At 42.2% G+C, this 25,242-nt stretch overlaps 1 protein-coding gene across 1 annotated transcript; it reads right to left on the minus strand.

Moving 5' to 3' along the window:
* Positions 1-234: 234 nt before the first annotated feature.
* Positions 235-20,919, minus strand: LOC134501714 (cytochrome P450 2U1). The gene is made up of 5 exons (XM_063309605.1): positions 20,395-20,919; positions 17,188-17,823; positions 9,526-9,687; positions 8,509-8,676; positions 235-3,384 (listed from the first exon to the last, which is right to left on the minus strand). The coding sequence occupies exons 1-5, from the start codon at positions 20,858-20,860 to the stop codon at positions 3,206-3,208; spliced, it is 1,611 nt and encodes a 536-aa protein (XP_063165675.1). The 5' UTR covers positions 20,861-20,919; the 3' UTR covers positions 235-3,205.
* Positions 20,920-25,242: the final 4,323 nt, after the last annotated feature.

Consider the following 25,242-nt stretch of genomic DNA (forward strand, 5'->3'; position numbering starts at 1 on the left):
ATTCTCTATCAGAGTGTTGCCTCTTTTTCAAGGGTTCTGGGATTTATTTTACTGTAAGTTTCTCTAGCCTAAAAAGTTTGAAAATCCCTGCCCTATGTAATAGTAATTTTACTTGGCACACACAGGCTTACACATGTACTAGATATAAATATATGTGCAAAGTTTGACTTCTTGCCCTGCTGCAGCCTTTCTAGAGACTGATGATTGTGGTTCAATTCCTCACTTGGAATTGTGGTATATTGTCATTTCCACCGTTTACTTAGAAAATTACAGTTGCCAAGGATGCTTGGAGAAAGGTTATTACTGTAGTTTGAATATAGCCACAAATTGATGAAGGGAACACCATGGAAAAAAGCAGTTAGATACATGAAATAAGAATACCAGTAATATAGTTTTCACCAACCTGCAGCTTTCCAGATGTCTTGCAATCCCAAGCATCTGAATAGCAATCGGGAAAGGCTGCCAGAATAGTTTGCTGTATTTTCTAATACCCATGGTAGAACTTGTTTTAAATCAAAATTTTCTTCTCAATAGTCAATTTTTAAAAATAAAACTTTATTTAGAAAGATATTTGCACCAAGAAATATATTCTGGATTGTGTGGAAATATAAAAAGGTAAAGTTAAAGGTTTCCCTTGACATTAAGTCCAGCCGTGTCCGACTCTAGGGGGCGGTGTTCATCTCTATTTCAAAGCCGAAGAGCCGGCGTTTGTCTGTAGACACTTCCGTGGTCATGTGGCCAGCATGACTACACGGAACGCCGTTACCTGCCCACCGAAGCGGTACCTATTAATCTGCTCACATTTGCATGTTTTTGAACTGCTAGGTTGGCATAGGCACCTTTAAAAAAAAAAAAAAGCAATCCATGATTTCCGATTTTAGATTTTATATTCTCCATTCTAAAATTTTAAACAAGGCATTCACTTTGAAAACAACAGACAATATAAACATCAGCAAGATACAGGCAACCAATATAGCCAGCTATTACAGAGGCCCCTGATGCCTTCTAAAATACAGAAATACAGATCTTTGGAACCTGACAAAATTATAAAGTGCTTCAGTAAAAGATTGCTTGATTACAAAACAACATACATGCCATACCAAGGATCAGTTGTATTTTGCCCCATAGGATTATCTGCCATAACAGTACTCATCTAAAAGCAGTGCAATTGAAGGGTAAGAATTGTCCAAGGTGTCTGCATCTACTCCATAAAGACTCATCCATTCTGCAAGTTAACTCATACCACACTACACCATAATGCACCTTAATTTTAAACTTCGTGTTGTGTGAACCAGTCAAATGTTCATGCAATAAACCGAAAGTAAACAAAAAATGGTTGTCTTTTTGTCAAACCTAATCCGTTATGCAGCTTCTCTTTGAACTGACAATGAATGAAAACGTTCCATTTTCAATTGGAATTAGTTATCTTCCAACAAAAAGAGCAAGCCCTAAATTCTGGCAGTATGATTCTTTTTTCTGTATTTGTTAGGATAGCATGCATGAAGGGGAATATTTGGTTTTCTTATATTGCCCCAGGAATTTTTTTTTTAGAATGCAGTTAAATTAAATTAAATTAAATTAAATTTTTAAACATGAGTAAGTGCATCATCATTTTTGTCTCTATATTGCCATGAAGATAGGAGGGAGAAAGGTAAGGGAGGCTTTGTCTCATGTAGAACATAAAAATGGGGTTAAATACAAGTATATCTTTTTTAAAATTATACTGGATAGCGTCTAAGTGTTTCTCAAAACATCCTTGCAATAAACATACAGAAAATGCAGGAACCAGCAGTTAACGTCTTTCTACATTTTTGTATTTGTAAGCATGGGACTTCAAATGTTTTGGCAAATAAAATCAGGATTAGGGTTGCATTCCTTCCTCTCCCTTTCATTTCTAAAGGCCTTTTTAAACTAAAGTTTGTGCCCCAAAATTAAGTACCTATCAGCTGAATTATTTTACGTACTCTGTGCCATAACACCTATTGCTGGTCAAAAGCATGCTCCAATAGAATGGCTGAGTACTAAGGTGCTAGAGTAAATATATCTCCTGCTCAATGAAATCCTATCATTGTATTTCCTAAGTTTGTTTGAAGCAGTACAATTTGACCATGCTAATACTGCTTCCTATGGCACCCACACTATGTATTAAACATTTTCAACACAGATGTTACAGGTGACTTGCAAGTTAAATCAACTTGAGCTTATTACTGATCTGCAATAAACTCAGAATGTGAGCAGAGAGAAATAACCAAAGTTATGCCAAAAAAGCAATTGCTTTTTGCAAACAATAGAGATACCATGAGATAAATCTCAGGAAATATATTAAAAAAATTGAATTGTGGAAGTCCACTCGCTGTGTTTTGTTCTTCCTAATAAGCACAGAGGAAACAAGTTCTGCACAGGTGGAGCAGAAGTAGTTGGTACAGTGATGATCATCCAGAATCAAGAACATCATTACCCATCTCTCCTGGAGATGTTCATCACCTTTTAAAAGTAATTTTTGTCTTCATTATTAAATAAGGATGAAACATTCATTTAATTGAACACATCTATGTATGTATGATGCTTTACTTTAAAAAAAAAAAGCACCCTTCTTGAAGCATGTAAAAGGAGACAGCCCAAAGATGGACCTAGCATCTGCTATGTGTAGGACACCTGTTTTCCTACAGAGAGTGAAGAAAAGTCAGACTCACCCAACAGAAACATCCCTCTCCCGGACTCTGGTTTTTAAGACAATTTGCTTTGTACCTTCAATTTTTTAAGATAAGTTGCTATGCACCTTCACTATGTCTTTTTAAAAGATCCAAATACCTAAGTGCTTTCTGGTTTTTTTTGGCTTTTGTCTATTGTCATGCGCAAATCAGATTTCTATGTCTTTTCCACTGCTTTTTATCTAATATAAAAGCCATTTGATAACCAATGGTTCCCTTAAGCGTTGCTGCCCCAACTTTCTCTTGTTACTCTGCAGCTCTTGAGGACTACATACTTCTGCTTGTTTCCTATAGTTGAAGAGTTTCAGCACATCATGTAGGGGACTGCCCGAGCTAAGGAGAAAGTGCTTGATAATTTTTGGATACCCCGATGGGCTGAAAATTCCCTAGCCCACTTTGGGAATGACTGTGGTTTGGTGAAGTGCATTTCATTTATATCTCTGAACTTCATATAATAATATGAACATCATGCAACTCTTTTCTCTGAGGTTTCCTCATCTCTTTAAGGCAATAAGTTTGAATGGAAAGGGAGCTAATGTCAGGCCAAATCTTCCTTTCATCGATGGCTTCTTTAAGCCTGCAGGATACAGAAAGGTGAAACTTTGCAAAAGGCTCACAAACATCAAGAAAAGCTCCATCTTGGCAAGCTGTTCTCCCATGCACACACGTTTACCTTAAAAAAAGAAAAGAAAAAAAGAAAGAAAGAAAGAAAAGGGGTTACAGAGATACAAAAAAGAATTTTCACAGTTTAAGTATTAAATAGTGCCTGACAGCTTCAGCAAAGGATTGTTACCTTGTCATGGTGCTGGAGCTTGAGCACCTCAATGATGCCATGAGCTAAACCGTGAAGGGCCACCCAAGACGGGAAGGTCATGACAGAGAGGTCAGACTAAATGCGATCCCTGGGGAAGGTAATGGCAACCCACCCCAGTATTCTTGCCGTGAAAACTAAATGGATCAGTACAACCAGAGATATGTCGGTATACCATCGGAAGATGAGACCCCCAGGTCAGAAGATGGTCAAAATGCTACTGGGGAGGAACAGAGGATGAGTTCAACTAGCCCCAGACGTGATGACGCAGCTAGCAAAAAGCCGAAAGGACGGCTAGCGGCCGACGGTGCTGGTGGTGAACGGCGAATCCAATGTTCTAAGGATCAACACACCATTGGAACCTGGAATGTAAGATCTATGAGCCAGGGCAAATTGGATGTGGTTATTGGTGAGATGTCAAGATTAAAGATAGACATTTTGGGCGTCAGTGAACTGAAATGGACTGGAATGGGCCACTTCACATCAAATGACCACCAGATCTACTACTGTGGACAAGAGGACCACAGAAGAAATGGAATAGCCTTCATAATTAATAGTAAAGTGGCTAAAGCAGTGCTTGGATACAACCCAAAAAATGACAGAATGATCTCAATTCGAATTCAGGGCAAGCCATCTAACATCACAGTGATCCAAATATACGCCCCAACCACAGATGCTGAAGAAGCTGAAGTAGAGCAGTTCTATGAGGATCTGCAGCACCTACTGGACAACACGCCTAAAAGAGATGTTATTTTCATCACGGAAGACTGGAATGCTAAGGTGGGCAGTCAAATGACACCTGGAATTACAGGTAAGCATGGCCTGGGAGAACAAAACGAAGCAGGACATAGGCTGATAGAATTTTGCCAGGACAACTCACTCTGCATAACAAACACTCTCTTCCAACAACCTAGGAGACGGCTTTATACATGGACTTCACCAGATGGACAACACCAAAATCAGATTAAATCCTTTGCAGCCAAAGGTGGCGGACATCTATACAGTCGGTAAAAACAAGACCTGGAGCTGACTGTAGTTCAGATCACAAACTTCTTATTGCACAATTTAGAATCAGACTAAAGAGATTAGGGAAGACCCACAGATCAGCTAGATATGAGCTCACTAATATTCCTAAGGAATATGCAGTGGAGGTGAAGAATAGATTTAAGGGACTGGACTTAGTAGACAGGGTCCCGGAAGAACTATGGACAGAAGTTCACAGCATTGTTCAGGAGGCGGCAACAAAATACATCCCAAAGAGAAAACCAAGAAGGCAAAATGGCTGTCTGCTGAGACACTAGAAGTAGCCCAAGAAAGAAGGAAAGCAAAAGGCAACAGTGATAGGGGGAGATATGCCCAATTAAATGTAAAATTCCAGAGGTTAGCCAGAAGAGATCAGGAATTATTTTTAAACAAGCAATGCGCGGAAGTGGAAGAAGACAATAGAATAGGAAGGACAAGAGACCTCTTCCAGAAAATTAGAAACACTGGAGGTAAATTCCAGGCCAAAATGGGTATGATCAAAAACAAAGATGGCAAGGACCTAACAGAAGAAGAAGAGATCAAGAAAAGGTGGCAAGAATATACAGAAGACTGTATAGGAAGGATAACAATATCGGGGATAGCTTCGATGGTGTGGTCAGTGAGCTAGAGCCAGACATCCTGAAGAGTGAGGTTGAATGGGTCTTAAGAAGCATTGCTAGTAACAAGGCAGCAGGAGACGACGGCATCCCAGCTGAACTGTTCAAAATCTTGCAAGATGATGCTGTCAAGGTAATGCATGCTATATGCCAGCAAATTTGGAAAACACAAGAATGGCCATCAGAAAAAATCAACTTATATCCCCATACCAAAAAAGAGAAACACTAAAGAATGTTCAAACTATCGCACAGTGGCACTCATTTCACATGCCAGTAAGGTAATGCTCAAGATCCTGCAAGGTAGACTTCAGCAATTGATGGAGCGAGAATTGACAGATGTACAGCTGGGTTTAGAAAAGGCAGAGGAACTAGGGACCAAATTGCCAATATCCACTGGATAATGGAAAAAGCCAGGGAGTTTCAGAAAAACATCTATTTCTGTTTTATTGACTATTCTAAAGCCTTTGACTGTGTGGACCAGAACAAATTGTGGCAAGTTCTTAGTGGTATGGGGATACCAAGTCATCTTGTCTGCCTCCTGAAGGATCTGTATAACGACCAAGTAGGAACAGTAAGAACAGACTGGTTTAAGATTGGGAAAGGAGTACAGCAGGGCTGTATACTCTCACCCTACCTATTCAACTTGTATGCAGAACACATCATACGACATGCTGGGCTTGAGGAATCCAAGGCTGGGGTTAAAATCGCTGGAAGAAACATTAACAATCTCAGATATGCAGATGATACCACTTTGATGGCTGAAAGTGAAGAGGAACTGAGGAGCCTTATGATGAAGGTGAAAGAAGAAAGTGCAAAAGCTGGCTTGCAGCTAAACCTCAAAAAAACCAAGATTATGGCAACCAGCTTGATTGATAACTGGCAAATAGAGGGAGAAAATGTAGAAGCAGTCAAAGACTTTGTATTCCTAGGTGCAAAGATTACTGCAGATGCTGACTGCAGTCAGGAAATCAGAAGACACTTAATCCTTGGAAGAAGAGCAATGACAAATCTCGATAAAATAGTTAAGAGCAGAGATATCACACTGACAACAAAGGTCCGCATAGTTAAAGCAATGGTGTTCCCCGTAGTAACATATGGTTGCGAGAGCTGGACCATAAGGAAGGCTGAGAGAAGGAAGATCGATGCTTTTTAACTGTGGTGTTGGAGGAAAATTCTGAGAGTGCCTTGGACTGCAAGAAGATCAAACCAGTCCATCCTCCAGGAAATAAAGCCAGACTGCTCACTTGAGGGAATGATATTAAAGGCAAAACTGAAATACTTTGGCCACATAATGAGAAGACAGGACACCCTGGAGAAGATGCTGATGCTAGGGAGAGTGGAGGGCAAAAGGAAGAGGGGCCAACCAAGGGCAAGACGGATAGATGATATTCTGAGGTGACGGACCCGTCCCTGGGGAAGCTGGGGGTGTTGACAACCAACAGGAAGCTCTGGCATGGGCTGGTCCATGAAGTCACGAAGAGTCGGAAGCGACTGAACGAATAAACAACAGTTTCTTTTGCAAGCTGTATGGTGTCAGTTCAGTTATGGGAAACAGACAGCCTCATTAGCCATTAATTTATGAACTCAGAATAAAAATACAGAAGTCAATCTCTTCTGCCCTCTCCCCTCCCTCCTTGGATGTGCTCAAACTGCAGGGGCCTTCCATAAGCCACAGAACTGACAGAAGTTATCTCCTTTTAGACATAAGACATGAGATTTCCCCCCAATAGTCTAACAAATCTGTAACTAAGGAGTTAAATACAGAACATCAAGCCTGCGTGTCTCTTCTGCTTCCTCTCCCCACCTCTCCCAAATTCAAGCACTGATGTGTAGAGAGCACAGAATGATCTGCTCGCCCATTGGATTTATATGAACAGTCTCCCTGAATTCCCTTCAATAAATAAGTTTTCAGGTGATTTTTTTAATAAAAACGTAGACTGATCCTCTTTGTGACAGAGAGGCCTAAAGCTGCAACTGGCCCACAAAAACTGAGAGTGTGTTTTCAGAGCTGTTCCAAAAATTACCAAATTGTAATTTTAGTGCAATAGAAGGGCAACATAAGAACATAGGGATGTTAATTAGATTAACTATATTTAATTAATTTCATTTTAATTTTAGATAAATGTGTTTTTTGTCTTGATTCCAGTCATGTTGGCCTTAATCCCAAGGGCATCCACAGGGGGAATAAAAAAAGCCAATATGGCAACCACACCCAATATCTTGACCTTTTTGACTCCCTCTGTGGATGTCCCAGTTTGACCCCAACTACTTCTTTGCAGTTCACAGTGCATACTTCAAAAACCAAGTGTAGCTCTTGGTCCTACAAGGGAGGGAGGGAAGACAGAAGGAAAGATTTACATATTGTGTATAAGATGATGTCACATGGTGGCTAGCACAGTCTGCACAGCAGAAGCTCCTGTAGCATTACTGCTGTAGAAAGCCATCACCCGCCTATAAGAGGCCATGGAGTCAGGGCCTTAGAATGAACCTGCAGGGTCATAGTTAAATTTTGTAAATAGCTTGTGTTTGTTAAAAAATGATGAAAGGGTGATCTAAGGACTGGCAGTAAACAGTATCCTATTTCCAGCTAAAAGGCTCTCGGGAAAAACTGGTCTCCTATTAGACAATCTCATATAATTTGATAGATTTCACATCTGGGAGGCAAGGTTGGGGCCTAATCTACATTTTTTCTACATTCCTACAGCACCTAATTCAGTGGTACACAAACTGTGGCCTTCAAAAGCCTTGGGAGCTGACCCCAGGGCTCTTTTAAAACTTGCCGCTAAATTCTAAGTCAATAAAGTCATGGAGAATAATCATAAAATTGCATTACTTTAATTTATATAATTTTAAATTTCCATTAAATTAAATCAATTTTACCCCTTGCATTTTGGGAGTGTGGTCCTGTGGCACTCTGTTCAAGGATCAAGTGCTGCCTCTAGCTCCAACAAAGCTGTACTTTCTGGCCAAGGTCTCTGTTTCTTCCATTGTCCCAGCAATATTTCTGCTTCTATAGTGCAGTATTGTTGATACCACTTTTATAATATTTTTAAAATTGTTCCAATTTTCTTATCAATGACATTGTTGCTAATGTAATCTTAACACAAGAGGTTGCCTTGTGCAGGATCAGTGCTTGTGGGCTGTGGTTGGCTTCTGGGTTCAAGAAATTTGGGTCCAGGTGTTCATGCCAAGTAGATATACTATGTATGAGCAAATGGTTGCTTCTGACCCTGAAAGGCCCCTGTGCAGCGTCTACCAGAATTAAGCAAGCAGGTGATTTAAAGATCTCCTACCACACCAAAGCTATGCTGGTCAACATAATCTTTACCCCAAACAGTTAAATTACCGATTCCAAAAGGAATAAATGTTTCGTTTTTGAAGAGCTGGCCATTCTCATCCAGAAATCTTGCCGGGTGAAAATCATTTGGGTTCTCCCATTTGTTGGGATCTCTGTGCATGGACCACAGGTTAGGAAGGATGATACTGCCCTTTGGAATAGTGTATCCCTGAAGCTCTGTGGGGAGGAGGAAAAAAAAAAGCTCAGATCAGAACATGCAGATCACCAAAGATCAGTAAAGTACCAATCCATGAAACATCAAAACATCAAAACTGAAGCAATTCTCCTCTGTTTAGCTCTCATTTACTGAAATCAACAGACATTAAAATACTGATTTGGATGTTATTTTGCCTAATTAAAACATCTGTTTTGTTATTATTAGAATGCAGATACATATATGTATATTTGTGCAAGAGAGAAATATAAATGTAAGGGAGACTATTTAAACCATAAGATCATAAACCTGAATGTAAATATTCATGTAAATATTAGGGCTTCTTCAAATATGCCTTCAGCTAAAGCAGGCAATCCAAATCAACTTTAGGCCTCATTTGCTTCCCCTCCCTGCAAAACTTCCCAAGTTTCCACTAAATTGTAATTCCTAATATGACAGAAGAAAAAATATTAAGTATTTACAACAAATAACTAGAGAATGTCCCCTTTAAAAATGAAAGTAAAAGCAAGGTATTTTAATTGTTAGATTCACATCCTACCTTTCATCCAGAACCTTGAAGTGCCAACCACTGCATTCCCTCCTTCAGTTTTTCCCCACAACATCAACCCTCTGAGATGGGTTGAAACTAGAGTGGTTTGCTCAGTTACCACTTGAACTTGGGTATCCCTTGTCCTAGTTCAACAGGTTAACCACTATGCTACCCTGGAACTTGGAGCAACATGTAAAAGTGCATGTTGCTCATTTCAGTTTTCCAGGGTTCTACTGAATGTGTTGGTTCTCAGCCAAATGAACTTGCATCTAAAGGAAAGAACAGCATATCTAGCTGGCCTCCCTGCCCCCCAAATACTGACCAGTAGTTTCTGAGGCCATTCGAGGAATAGAAAGAGGGACAACCACTGTCATCCTTTGAACTTCCATAATAGTTGCTTCTGTTAAGGGCATGTGCACCTTATCAGCCAGAGTAGGAGCTCTGTTGCACCCAATTACCAATTCGATTTCTTCTTGAACATTTCCTATATAAAATAAAATATAGTAAAATGATTGTTTTGGGTGGGTAGAGAACTGGTTTGTCAACAGTCTGACAAAGGAAGATGATGGACATGGGATATATAGAGGCTTTCATGATACAGGCCCGTAGGAGTGACGCAATCTGCCATTCTAGATGGGAGACCCTTCAACTCTTGGATATGTCTCATCTGCCATGAAAATTTGTACACTGAATTTGTTTTAGATGTGCTTTATTATTTTGAATAATGTCTTTGTGAATTTGGTTCACTGAAGCTGGGATTTCATTCTGTCTTCACACGTAGGAAATTAGGAATAAATGGGCAATTCTCTTCCTGGTGCAAATATGTAAAGCAGCATCCCCAAGAGATCGTTGTTGGGACCTTTGCTTTTTAGCTTCTAAATAAATGATTTGGAATTAAGGTTTGAGTAGTGAAGGAGTTATGCTTGCTGATGTTCAAAATGTTCAGGGTGGAACATTTTGAACATCACAACAAAGGGTTGTGAAGCGCTCTGAAAAGCTCTCTCCAAACTGGGCAAAATGACAAGCAAATGTAGTTTAATATAAACAAGTATAAAATTATGTCTGTTGGCACAAAAAAATCTAACTTCACCTCTACGTTAATGAGAGCTGAGCTGGTAGTGACTGATCAGGAAAGAAACTTGGAGTCATGGTATAAAGTTCAGTGACATGTCAACCCAGTGTGCAGATGCTGTTTAAAAAAGGTGAATTTATGTTTGGAATCATTAGGAAAGAAATTGGGGAGAGGAGAATTGGCAATCCCAACAATGCCCTTATATAAATCTATGGTGAGATCACACTTGGGAGTATCATGTACCTTTCCCGTCAGTACACCTTAAGAAAGATATTATAGAGCTTGAAAAATTACAACAAAGGGGCTGCTGCAGTTGCCCTGTGAAGAAAAACTATAGCAACTGGGACTGCTCATCTTGGAAAAAATGAGGTTAAGGGGAGACATGACAGAGATATGTAAAATCATGGAGAAATAAGGCTTCCGCCCCTTCCTCACAAAGTTAGTATCTGAGGCCAGTCACTGAGACTAACTGCAGGGAGATTCATGATCAACAGAAGGAACTCTATTTCATACAGTCCACAGAATTCACTGCCAAGCTGGATGGTTTTCAAAGAGGATTGGACAGGTTCATAGAGAATCAGTCAATCAATGGCTATGACTTCTGTTTATAGGCAGTATGTCTTAAATACTGGTTTCTGGAAAACAAAGAGAGCTATCAACCCTTCAGTCCTGGATTGTCAGCTTCCTGAATATATCCAGCTGGCCACTGTGAGACACTAAATGCTGGACTAGAGGGCCTAAGGCCTGAACCAGCACACAGTTCTTACTTTCTTACCTTGGAGTGCTTCAAAGTAAATAAAAAAGGTAACTATTTGCACCTCTTTAAAGCCAGTTAAATGTCAAACACTGCCCTCTTGTGCCTAAACCAGAAATCTGACTGCAATTCTGAAACATGTTAGAAAAAATAAGCCACATTAAATTAACGGGATTGTAATAAAGCTGGAAAGCTTGTTTTCTTAGGGACTTTCCCCCCAACTTTTGGAATTGCTTTATCACCTGGATGGAGGAATTCTTAAAATGGCATAATGGAAATAAACCGACTGCCAGTCATGCTGCAGAAAAGAATATGGGGGTAATATTTTGGTTTTAAAATGCTATTAAATCTATCTCAGGGTTTGCATTATATTTTCTGTATTTCATGCTTCAAAATGGGAAAAACTACACCATCAATTTTCAGCAAGAAGGGTCAGAAGGGGCTGCAAAGACAGAGGGTCAAGTCTGTCTAAATTTGCTCTAGAACAGCCTCTATTCATTTACTAAAGACTTTCCAAACTGCTCCTAATTGCAAAATCGGAACTTGTGAAAACTTTGGATAGGGTGGCAGAGGATAAAAAATGTACAAAACATGAAAGCTGTTCAGTCAGCAATTTGCTATCAACGTGTGTGCTTTGCTTTTAGCAAAAAAAATATTTATTTTATTTATTAGACTTGTGTGCCTCTAAATTCCCCAAGACTTAACTCTCCCTCCCCAAAATTTGAAACATCCACTGTAAAATATTGAAAGCAACACAGAGCAACAATCAAAGCAAGGTGGAGACATCCCATTATTCTCCCAAGTGACTTCCAGAAGAGCTTTGTTTTAACCAACTTTTTGAAGGCTACAACAGAGGGGGCTAATCCTGCTTTCAGGGAAGGCTGTTCCAGAATATTGGGGCCATTAGTGAAAAACAGCCTTTCCTAGCCCCAGGCCCCCTCACCTCACAAGACTGGGACACCACTAGCAGTTTTTCCAAGGAGGAACACTTTCGATGGCCCAACTCTAGTTGCAGTTGACATAAAAGACATAATAGGTTAAACCAACATCTGGAAACCTATTAGGAATCAGTGAAAGAGCAGCAATGCAAGTGTTATATGCTCATGACAACAAGAACAAGCCAAGAATCAGCCGAATTTTTAACCAAATGAGTGGCGATAGTAGTGTGAGTCACCATAGCAAGGTCATCCTGCTCCAAGAAAGGCTACAACTCATGTAACCCATGTACGTAATGTCTTACAAAGACAGAGAGAGAACAAGCTGTTCGCCAAGCTAGAGAAGTGTGCCTTTGATTTAACTGAATTACATTTCCTGGGCTATAGAATGTCAACAGAAGGCATATCCATGGATCCTTCAAAGGTCCAGGCAATTCTCTCTTGGCAACTCCCCTCCCACACAAAATGTGAAAGATGTACAAAAATTTCTAGGATTCTCCAATTTTTATATAAAATTTATAAATAAATTTAGTGACAGGGCCAAACCCCTCACACAGCTTTTGAAGAAAGGATCAAAATTCATTTGGGGGGAGAGGGAGCAAGCAGCCTTCCAAGAATTTAAGCAACTCTTTGCATCCCAGCCGCTTTTAAAGCATCCTGATTCCACGAAGCAATTCATAATGCATTCAGATGCTTCAGATTTTGCTATTGCTGCTGTTTTATTGCAATATACTGACAAAGAAGGGAAGTCATTGCTTCCTTGTGCATTTTTCTCTCACACGCTCTCACCGGCAAAAACAAAAACTATGATGTTTTTAACAAGGAGTTGCTGGCAATTAAAGCAGCATTTCAAGAGCGGAGGCACTGGCTAGAAGGTGCAACCTTTCCTGTGAAAGTTTGCACCGATCACAAGAATTTACAGCTTCTACAAAACACCAGATCCCTCACTCCACGCCAAATCAGATGGAGCCAGTTTTTCTCCCGTTTCAATTTTGTTATTTCTTATGTTCCCGGGGCGCAGAACCGTTTGGCAGATGCCTTGTCTCGATCCATTCAGGCACCCCCGCTACTCACCAGGAGGTCCAGGCTACTATATTACAACCTCACAACTTTGATCAGTCTATGAGGGGGAACCAGACATAGATTTTAGCAGCAGGCAGACAAGCAGAGGACCTATTTACAAGAGTCAGAGCTCAGCAACAACAGGACCCATATGCCAGGGCCAGGATGGATGACCTCCAGAGTGGTCCGCAAGATACTGCCTCCCCATTTAATGAGGAAGCAGGAATCCTCTGGCATAATGGGTGATTATACATTCCCCCCTCATTGAGGGAAGAAGTACTGAGACTTTGCCATGACCATCAAACGGCAGGCCACGGAGGTGTTTTCAAAACGCTACATAGAGCTCTGAGAGACTACTGATGGCCTAAGATGACTGCAGACATAAAGGGTTACGTTGCTTCTTGTCATACCTGTAGACGAGCCAAGCCTCTCCCAGGGAAGCCCACAGGACTCTTGCAACCCCTACCCACCCGCAGTAGGCCTTGGGATACAATTTCCATGGATTTCATCACTGATTTACCCCCAGTCCAGGGGCTGACTTCCATACTAGTGGTGGTGGACCTTTTCACTAAAATGGCACATTTTATTCCTTGAAAGGGCCTCCCATCTGCGCAAGCCACAGCACAGTTGTTCATGGACCATGTTTTTAGGTATAGAGGCATGGTGAATCACTTGGTGAGTGACAAAGGCCCTCAGTTCACTTCCAGGTTCTGGAGGGCCCTTTTCCAGTCATTAGGGGTCCAGATCCGCCTATCATCATCGCATCATCCTGCTAGTGATGGGCAAGCTGAGAAAATTAACCAATGGTTACAGCAGTATCTCAGGTGTTACACCACTTATCAGCAAGACAATTGGCCTGCCATGCTCCCCATGGCAGAATTTACTTATAACAACTCTGTGCAATCCTCTACCAAGATGTCTCCTTTCCAAGCACTCTACGGGGTTAACCCTTGGGTGTTGCCCACCTCCTCCCAGCAGGGAACTGTTCCAGCCACGGCTGATTTTCTTAAAGAGCAACAAGCCGCACAGGAGTTGTTAAAGGAGCAGCTGAACAGAGCAAAGAGTGCTTACAAGAGAGCTGCAGATGCTCACAGACAAGAGGGGCCAGCGATTGCAGTAGGAGGAAAAGTGTGGCTCTCTACCAAGTTTTTGACCTCTATCAGGCCTTCCAAGAAGTTGGACTCTTAAGTTCGTGGGCCCTTTCACTGTGGTACAGCAGATAAATCCAGTAGCTTACCGTTTAAAGCTACCAGCATCCATGAAAGTCCATCCAGTGTTTCGCAGAGCCTTGCTAGCCAAAAACCCTCCCCCAAGTACCTTACAATCGCAAAGGCCCCTCCCACCTCCAGTAATTGTGGATGGGGAGGAGGAATACGAAGTCAAGGAAATTCTGGACTCTAGGAGGAGGGGAAGGAGCATCCAATATTTAATACACTGGAAAGGGTACCCTGAGGAAGAGCGCACGTGGGAAAATGCCAGAGATGTGCATGCACCAGCGCTGGTTCAACGATTCCATCAGCTTTTCCCTCACAAACCCAAGCCTCGCACTCTACCAGAGATTCCTCACTTGGCTGAGCAAGCAGAGGAATCCCAAGCAGAGGAGTTCATAAGTTGGCAACCTCCACCCCCGCCAGAGGCTCTGAGGCCAGAGCAAGAGGAGGAGGGGGAGCCGCAGCCCTCCACCTCCAGCTTGCATTTCCCAAGGGGGAGGGAGGAAGAATCTTCTAATTATCTAGCTATTTTCCAGCAGCAGCCACCTGGGCCAGAAGCGTTATCAGACCTGGAGAGCAGCACTGATTCATCCTTGGAGGAGTTTTCCTTTGAAGAATTTCCATCACTGCCCAGTTCCCATGGGAGCTTGGAGGGGGAGATGGACTCTCATGAGACTTTGGAGGGAGGAAGGAACTCTAGAGAGGAGGGAGCTGAAATGGAATGTAAATCTGGAGGGGAGGGTGATGTCATGAGTACTGATGGTGAGCAGGAGGGGGCCTCCATCCAGGGGGGAAAACGCATGCGTAGTAATGAGGAGTTGAGCAACCATTCAAAGAGACACAGAACAGACCCGCCTTGACTTTTGGGGTTTATCTGTCTGGGTTTTCCCACGCTTCTTCAGTTTGTTAGGATTTTCTCTCTAATGTAGCAGTAATAAAACACTAGAGACCTATTCCTCGTCTCAGCGTGGTTCCTGACTGTTAGGACAGCAGGTGATGTACCAGTGAAGATGGGCAAGGGCCACAGCTTCCACCTAGCATCCAATAGTAGTTATGAGTCCAGGAAGGCCTCCAAATTGCAGTCCTGCCACCTCAAGGATAGTGCTTCCCCTTCAGGAGACACCACTTGAACTGACAAAGTACTATGATGAGCAAACAGTAACTTTGTCTTGCTTGGGTTCAGTTTTAGCCTGTTTTGTCCATCCAGGCTCCAACAGCCTTCAGTCATTGGGATGAGATTTCTGCAGTGGGGTAGTGATATACTGTATTTAAATATCATCTGCATATTAATGATATCTCACCTCAGACTGGCAGATGACATCTCCCAGTACCTTCATGTAGATGTTAAGGAGCAACAGGGAGAAGACCAAACCCTGCAGCACAAGATAGCCACCATGCTGACTTTTCCTTCCCGCATGACTACTAGCTGAAACTATCCTCTGTATAAGGAGCAGAACCACTGCAAAATAGTGCCTTCAATCCACAGCCCAAAAGCAGTTCAAAAGGATACTATGGCCCATAGAATCAGAGGCCACTGAGAGGTCCAATAAGATTAGTAGAGTGCATTATTCCAATCTAGGTCCCAACAAAGCTCATCAACCAGAAGCAATGCCATCTTAGACCCAAGACCAGGTCTGAACCCTGAATGAAAAGATCTCAGATGATCCACTTCTTTTAAAGCACCCTACAGCTAAATCCCCAATATACCACATTCCCCCCAAAGAATAGGTTGCATATTGGGCATCAGCTATTGAGAGCTGCTGGATTTAAAGAGGCTCCTTTAGGGTGATGGAGCCACAGCTTCCTTCAAGATGGCATTTCTTATCGTGAAACATTTTATATCTCATGGATTCAGCTCATCAACTGCACCTCACCCCACCCCCCTGCCTCATGAAGGAGCGTGAGGTCATCTTGGGAGATTTTGCAGTCTCTCTCTGTCCACTTGTTTGTTGTTGTTTTCAAAACTGACTATATCAGATTTCATCTGAGCATGCCGGTATTTCCCATTTGTTTGACAATGGCCCCATTTTGTCTCTAATCCTATTAACACAATGGCCTAGAACATGCAGTTAACAAGAGGAAACATGTCATACCTAGGATCCACACATAGTCTTATCCACCATAAATTTTACTGAATCCCCTCTTGAGGCAGTTACTCTGGCTGAACAATCTCCAACATTTGACTGTTGAACAACAAAGAAATTCCTTTTTTATCTTTCTTAAACATCTTACTATTTAGAACTTAAGGCCCATGAAAATATAACTCAGGCATGGCATCAGTGAAGCAGACAGGCCACCATTTTCAGACCCTTTGGGGGAGCTAGTTGGGGATTAAGGGACTTGTTTTTTCACCTTAAAACTACCCAGAGAGAGAAAAATGGCCAGGTTTTTTTTGCGGGGGGGAACTGCTTTAAGAAGTGGGTATCTTAAGTCTTTGTGTATAATTATTACATGTAATAATGACATATTATTTACAAAGCAGCTTAAAAACATCAGTTCCAATACAGACATCTTGGAAGATTCCACTGTCTACATTTCTCCTTCCAGAGAAAAGATTGTTTTATCTACTCTTCCATACAATATTTTAAGTAGGTATGTCTCTTTACATTGTGAAACATAACCCATAATTCTACAACATGCACAGGACTTCCATGCCAGATGCATTGACAGAGATATGCCAGTTCCAAGTTCTGGAGCTGGTTTTGCCAAGATGCTCTAAACAGCCCTCCTGCTCCTCCCATACAGTTGCCCTTCTCCCTTTTGAGTCCAGCCTGCAGAACCCCAAGGAGAGAGCAAAGTGAGCAGAAATTGCTGCTCCTTCATTGTTCATTTTCTTAAATGTCTTGGAACGCCCTCCATGCCCCACCCAACCCCCAAGTAGAAAAGCTTTGAATTACTGACTTCAGAGTAGGTTCAGTAGTAAATGTGCATAAAAGCAAATACCACATACTTTGGTCTTGTGGGTGAAGTGACATGTAAAGAAGGCTCCAGAGTAGTGTGTTGGATGTAGTGTCTGTGCCTGCAACAAAAAGGTCTCCAATAATGAAGAACAGGTAGTCTTCATTAAAGCTACTTTCCCCATTGATCTTCTTTTCCTCATCTGAATGCAGGAGATACATATCAATGAAGTCTCGGGGATACTGGGCATCCAAGTTTTCTCTGTGCTGTCTAATGATGTTTTTCAAGAAAGCTGTGATATCCAGCACAATCTGCCTGAGTTCTCGGAAAAGCCCAAAAGGAAGATAATACAGCCAAGGGCAGATGTTGATCAAGAGTACCTGATTATTCAGGCTGATCTCTAGTGCACGTGACATCAGCCTCAGCATGCTCTGGAATTCTGCATCGTCATAATTAAAGCGCCTACCAAAGGCCATTAAGCAGATCACATTGGACACTGCATTGCCAATAATAGGGAAAGGATTGAATTGTTCCTCTCCATGTTTCAGGATCTCTTCTTTCACATACTTGAATTCCTCAATGATTTTAGGCTCCAGACTGTGCTTTCCTAATCCAAAGTGACGGAGGGTTGAGTGGGAAAACTTCCTTTGTTTTTTCCACAGTGGGCCATAAGGTGCAAACACCACACCTGTATGGAGAAAAGAACATTAAGATTTGAAATGGGGTTCCTCTGGATCCTTGGAAATCTTGTTTGCAGCTTCTTCCCCTCCAAAGCCTTGAAGACACAAAGACTTTGGACACAATGGTTTTACATCAGAGTTACACAGCCTAAAGTGCCACATCTGCATGTGGGCCCCAAAAGAGATCTTCAAAAATTGTTGCCAAATTTTATTTTTTAAATGTGACAGAAGAGAAAAATGTTTAAATATAAGACTGGAGAATAATCATATTCAATTTTAGTTACATATAAATGAAATAAAATACAGATTATATCTGGGAGATATATGTTTATTTTTAGGAGTGCACACCATTCCATGACCAAGTGCATCCCTTGGTATGGAAAAATTGAGCATCCCTACTTTATGCAATGAATAATAGAGCACAAATCTTACACCCAATTTTTAATTTTCTACCAAAGCACCTCTGAAGCCACTGAGATTTTATTAGGTTTTAGAAATGGAGGAAACTGCCTTAGAGTGTGTCAGAATAGTTGCCCATCTAGCCAGCTATGTAAGTTCAGCAATCTCTTGCTCAACAGTGCTGTTTAAAATTTCATTTTTCTAAAACAATCACTTTGAGATCTACCATAGAGTGCCTTGGGAGGCTAAAATGCTCTGATCATACTTTGTCCTTGTTTTGTGTCCATTAATTATTTTGCACAAAATTTGCCTTATTTGTTCTATGTAGAATCCAGAGGGGCACTGCTGGGAGATGATGACATACCTCACATTAAAGAAAGAGCATGTGAATACACCTCTAATTTTGCCTGTGTACTTGTTGGGCCCTGTGATGGTGCTGCTGGTGTAGTTGTGGGGTAAGTAGACATCTAGGTTTGTTGCAGATTTCTGAATTCACATACATCAAAAGGTTTCAGGCAATCTCAGAAATTCTCAACAAACACAATAGGCTTTTAATTTCAATTGTTAATTGATAAGGTACTTGTAATCTGCCTCACTTACATTCTGCATCTGCAGAACCACCCTTTCCCCTTCTTTCCCACCACCTCGTCCCAATTTAAATCCTACATCAGTCTAACCACTCTATGCATCTGATAGTGAACTGTAGGTGACAAACAGGCCCGCAACTAGTGTCTGTGTCACCCGGGCAAACATGGATTCCATGCCCATTTTGGCGCCTCCCCAGCACGGCGCCTGGGGCGCATGCCTTGCTTGCCCCTCCCCCCCAGTTGCGGCCCTGATGACAAACACATAAACTCTTCAATGTAATTTAGTTGGAAAAAGTGGTCCTAAAATCCTCCTTATTTACATGGCTCTTCCAATTTCAGTCATTTTAGTAAGCCTTCACTTACCTAGGTCCTGTCTCAGTGTCTCCCTGCTAAGTCTACGCTGCATTTTTATACCATGATTTGTCAAACCAAGTCAGACATACCCTGCGAGGGAGTGAAGTTGGGAAAGACAGCAGAAACACTTCTCAACCCATTTCCCTCATACATTCATTCACTAACCCACAATGTTACTAACAAGCATCCAAATCAGCATTCCAGGACAAGTTATGGTGAGCTGCACATCTTGGTGGGAGTTCTGCTTAGAGCTTTGCCAGGAGCTCAGTAGCAACTAGAGAAGGAACAATCACGCTGAGGCAATACCTCAACCCAGCTAGTGCATGAAATTTTTGAAGGGGCAAGGGTTGTATGCTGTTTTAAGGACTTTGAGACTTGTTTGAACTGAGTATTAAAAGACTGAGTGTAAAGGACTGGGTGTTAAAGACCTATTTATGTGGCAACAGCAACTTGCAAATCCTCCTGTCATGTTCACCGTTTCAATGTTCCTGGTACATCATAACGTTTCGCATGTCATTTCCCTGATACATGTTTGATCTCAGGAGGGAGGAGGATTCCGCTTCGGGGAGTCGTTATCTGTTGGCTGCTGGTTTGGAATGTGTTTGGGTTATCTCATGAGTTCAAGGTTACTTTCTCAGGATCAGTGGAAAACGGTTACCAGCACCTGGGAGGGGGGTGGTTGCTGCAGTTGGGCAAGGGGAGGGATTACGTTTCAAGCCGAGGGTTTTTAGTTTGTATTTGGTGCGCTTTTATTCATTCTCAGCTTTCTCTGTATTTGCATACTAATCCTTCAATAAATCAGATTTCATAAGGTTATACTTGTGAGCCTGGTTCAATTAGGTTAGGCAATCATTACACCTCCATGGCTAGAATTGACCGAGTAATAGCCTGTTGCGGGGAAGGTGTGTGCTGCAATAAAGCATTGTGTACAGATTTGCTATGCTGTGGTGTGTCCAGTCCCCGGGAAACAAAGAACCCACGCATACCCATAAACCCTAAACCGAAACAGCTTCAGAAAAGGAGAGGAAGTTTCTCCTCCACTCGCCGCCGGTCAAGGCCACCCCTGCCAAACTAAGGGCTGGGGAAGGGCCTTCCGGACAGGGAAGTTTCCCCGGTTCGAGGCATTTTGCACCTGAGACCCGCTGGCTGAGCGCGCGCCAGCCGCCCGCCGGAGCTGGAAGGGTTGCTGATCAAAGCCTCCGCCCCGTCAAGCCACCGCCCGCCCCACTGCCCCGTTACCCTTCTGCTCGGTGATGAGGGCCACGATGGGCACACTGGGGCGGTCGCTGAAGACCTCGGCCTGGGTAACCAGCGCGTCCCGGACAGCCTCGAAGTCGCTAAGCACGATGAGGTGGCGGCTGCCCAAGACGATTCGGAAGATGCTGCCGTAGATCTTGGCCAGATCGGTTAACCACAGATGCATCGGCCGCGGCCCTTCTTCCTCGCCGCGGCCGCAGCTCCCCTTCTCCTTGCGGGGCGGGATGACACCGAGGACGCCCAGCAGCCTTTCGGGCAGCATAGCGAAGAACAAGTTACCCACCAGGGGCCAGACCTTGGGGCCAGGGGGAAGTCGCCGCAGAGCCCGGCGGCCCAGCAGCCACCACAACGCCAGCAGCAGCCCGGCGCTCGCAAGCGTCGCCCATCTAATGGTATCCGGTGCCAAACAAGGCGGCGGCGGCTCCTCCACGCTGGCGACCGCGGCCATCCTGCCTGACCCAAACGGCGAGCCCAGCAGCAGGTCCAGCACGACGCCAGCGGCCAACTGTCCTCCGGGCTACCGTGGACGCGGCCCCGCCCCTCCCTGCCAGTTGCAACAGCTCCTCCTTTGGTTGGCTGCCTGCGGGGAGGAAGGGAGCAATCGGAGCGCGGAGGAAACTCCCCCAAGAGGTGACGTCGCGAGCGAAGGGGGCATCTGTGCTCTGAGCCTCCGGGGCCGGAGCGTCTATGAGGTCCTCTGGGGCGTGGGGATGGGACCGCTGGACGAGGGTTCTCAGACGGTCGTGCAATGCAGCGACCGCGGTTGGCGCTCATGGCGCGCAGCAACCTACAGAGTTGAAGCATGTCTGCGAAAGTGCGGAGCGGATGGGGACGAAATAGCATTGAGTGAGATAGAGCAAAAAATAAAGTGAGCCCGGGATAAAAAGAAGGAATTCACAAGATCAGATCCAAACCGACGCTGCAAGGCAAAGCGACTATCTATCTATCTATCAAAAAATAAAGGAGAGGGGGAAATTCCGAATCGGTGTTTGTCCTTTTGAATTGACATTGCCTTTTTCAACGAAACGGAATTTGCTCTCATTATCTTATTTATTTCCTGGTTAAGTATCGATTGGCTGGGACCCGTTGCTGCGTTTGCCCTGCACTGTAAGCAAGGTAATCACATGTTAGCCCAGCATGCTACGCAAACCGCTTTTAGCTCAGTGTAGTACGCAAGCCGGAAAATTGACTTATTATGTAAACTCTTGAGTAAGTTAATGCTGGTAAAAAATATGAACACAGCCAGTGAGTGTCTATTCAATAACTCAGCAAAGAGATACTTTTTGAAAAAAATCGTGTTGCTATTCAGAGGTTTCCTGGATGTTTGCAGTCCAGATATAGCAGTTCTAACTTATATTTAATCAGATTTGTCATTTTCAAAATCTACGATAGAGCAACACCACCTTTTTTGATGCCAACATGAAAGGCATAAAAGTTGTGCAAGGTTTGGGGGTCTTCCAGTGGCTTTATTGGAAAAGATTGAAGGGCAGAGTGGGGGATGAGGACCATGCCCACCAACCTTCGTGGAACAGGGGAAAAACCTGAAGATGTCTACATTTGTCTTATGTTTAACGTTTGGCCTAATTTTCACTGCCAGAACTTCCCAGGAATATTATGTTCCGCTTTATTGCACTTTGCAGATACTGTTTTTTTTTTTTGCTTTTTTTTACAAATCGAAGGTTTGTGGCAACCCTGCATAGAGCAAGCCTACTGGCACCCTTTTGCAAACAGCATTTGCTCCTTTCATGTCTCTGTGTCACATTTTGGCAATTCTCGCAATATTTCAAACTTTTTCATTATTATTAATCAGATGATGAGTAGCACTTTTTAGCAATAAAGTATCTTTTAATTAAGGTACATACATTGGTTTTTTAGACATAATGCTATTGCACACTTAATAGACTATAGTATAGCGTAAACATAACTTTTATATGCACTGGGAAACCAACAACTTCGTGTGACTCGCTTTATTGCGATATTCACTTTATTGCGGTGGTCTGGAACCAAACCAGCAATATCTCTGAGACATGCCTGTGTGCAGCTGCTTTACCAGGTTGCAGATGAGTGCTATGCTTGCACTCCTGCTGGTTCTGAAGTGCTGGTTCGATTCCACCGGGAACTGAACCCAAAGTACTGCACAATCCTTGTTCACTGTAAAGATTCCAGCAGAATATTTAGGTGTTTTGGCATGGCCATTAGCTTTAATATATTCCACATTTTGGCATTACCTACACAATTAAAGGCCTTGGTCTGTCCAATAATGAAAGGTAAACCTCTTTCTTAAATTCTCTGGCTGCCTATTAGCCTAGATTAGCATAATTTTAAATAGTATGTTTTTCTATCTGGTGGGACCTGAAGGGGCCCTCAGTTTAAAGAGTGGTATTATTGCCTAAGGTTTTGCAAGGCTTAAGGCACCAATTTGGTTCCTGTTAAAGAAAAGCCAAAACCTTCAGCTAGGTGAAACTGCCCCCTCCCCCCCCCATTTAGACAGAGTTCTGGGTGCCACAGAAGGTATACTGGTGGGGAATGGGCATCCCTGAGCGCGCAGGTTGCACCACTGGCCTAATATGTTGTACAGAGACAATCCATGTAGACTGTTAATTCAGTGTCCGTGTCTGGGAGCATGGTTGGAATTGTTTAAAAAACTGATGCTGTACTTTGTTCTGAAATATGCTGGCTTCCAATTTATTTTTATTAAAACCTTAATAAAGGAAAATCAGATTTATTTATCCCAGTGCTTGTTTGCTGACTCTAGGAGGGGCATGAAGTCTGGCAGGCCTCAAGGGAAGTGTCATTGGGTATAGGCATTATACATTTTATAAAATAAAAAATAAAACAAAATAAAATGAGTGGTACTTGTAGGTTCCACTTTGGGGGTGGGGGACTGGATCTAGCAGGTCCAGGTTACCTAATCCATGAAGAAATGAAGAATATGGTTAATTTATTTTAAAATATGGTACACCATATGTATCTTTCCAGAGGCATTTTGTTTTATAACCACGTTTGGCATTACAGTTTATTTCACCATGCTGTAAAAAGTCTCACTTGCTCCTAGTATTGCTAAGTGAATGTAAAATCTTCTGTAAATGACAGAATCAGGTTATTAAAAGACCACGGGAGTCTAAAAAAACAGATACTCTACAATTGAAAAAAGAAGGAAAATAATGTTTACTAAGGAGAGGTTACTTGAAGTCACAGTCCTTCTGTAACCCTTGCAAAGGCATGCTGTTTTTACCATGGATTTCTTTTGAAAAAGTTTTCTTATTGTGGTAAAAAAGCAGGTTATAAACTGCAGTGAGAATTGCTGCTTTTGTCAGAAAGCTAATTTAAAGCCCCTAGCTGCTGCTCAGGTGCCCGATCTACTCAGATATCCATCACTCCTACGCATATTACTGTGATCTACACACACTATCCTAATGTGCTAATATGGGGACTGGTTGTGAATTTTCACATGGCTGCAGAATCATCCCTTAGGGAGCAGTTGTGATTACAAGAGTATCTTGGAGAAAAGATACTGAGAAGCATGTAGGCAAGCAAGCCATACACATGTGTTGCTGATAACAGGATGGGAATGAGTATCAAAAGGAATAGGGCATGCGTTGGCCACATGATGTCCACAAGCATCAGGGTGTCCGCTGTCCCCCCATCAGAAGGATACTGACAGCTCTCCAAAATGAACTGCTAATTTAATAACAAGGGTGGTTGGAATCTTGCCAGATTTGGAGATCTGTCAAGATTTCTTGCCATTTTGCTGGTGGGCACGGGAGGAAAGATGCCTAGCCCATTGCACAAGATTGTATGATGGCACTGAAAGCCTAAAGAGAGCCCCTCAAGGCCAGCATTGGGTTCCTACAATCCCCTTCTGGGCATGATAAATACAATACAATCCTGGCAGCCATGTTCTATAGCAACTGGTATTCAGTGCATTCACTTAGTCAACTAAATACACGGACATCACAACTAGTAGCCATTGATCCTTTATGTGTTTTAAAATCAACCCAAATGGTAACCTTTATACCATAACCATGTGTGTTCTCAATACAAGTAATGCTTGCTTTTTAATCTTTCCAAAACCTCCTTTCTAAACCATCAACACAGATGATACTAATTGATGGTTCAGACCCATTGTGCCCTGCATATGGGCACACCCAGTGATTTGAAAGACTTGTTGGGGGTTCATATCCCTGTGTGTTTGGCCCACTATTTGGGCCAGGGTCATTTCGTTCTTTGGTGTATTGTACTAAAATAGCAACGTGATAGTTAAGAGCATATTCTCTGGCTCTGGTTCTTTGGAATAGATGCCTCTCAAGGTTATGCTTGGCATCAGATCATTGAAAAGTTTTAAAAAGCACTAAAATGCTGATTTGCATGGGTCCCCATGAAAATAAATTGTTCCTGTTACTTTGAATCTACAGACATTAAGATGATTACAGGTCATGGCCTTTTTTGCTTGGAGCTCCATGATGATTGATTGTAATATGTTATATTAATTGTTATTTTGTTGTATTCTGTACTACACGTTGTTCTAAGCACACAAAAATCACCTAATACTACTATCATTTTGTTTCCATCAATAACCTGTTGTAGAATTATGGAGAAAACTCTTCATAATGTCCATTTTTAAGTTACACTGACCAAGTAATATTGATAATATTCCCAATAAAGCTGCATATCAGATTTCTGTAAAAGCATTTTTTTAAAAATATTATGCTTTATTAAAGAAATACAGAAACATAGAATAACAGAAATTAACATTCAAAAATAATTTTTAAAATAGATTATATTAGCAATTACATTAAATTACAAATTTAAATCAGTTTAAAAATCAAG

The sequence above is a fragment of the Candoia aspera genome, chromosome 8, assembly GCF_035149785.1.
Source record: "Candoia aspera isolate rCanAsp1 chromosome 8, rCanAsp1.hap2, whole genome shotgun sequence".
Lineage (NCBI taxonomy): Eukaryota > Metazoa > Chordata > Lepidosauria > Squamata > Boidae > Candoia > Candoia aspera.

Coding starts and splice junctions, on each gene's coding strand:
- LOC134501714 (XM_063309605.1), bottom strand. CDS start 20,860: ATGGCCGCGGTCGCCAGCGTGGAGGAGCCGCCGCCGCCTTGTTTGGCA. Junction 17,824..20,394: donor CCTCATCACCGAGCAGAAGG/GTAACGGGGCAG, acceptor TTCTCCATACAG/GTGTGGTGTTTGCACCTTAT. Junction 3,385..8,508: donor ATTTATTCCTTTTGGAATCG/GTAATTTAACTG, acceptor TCTTTTTTTAAG/GTAAACGTGTGTGCATGGGA.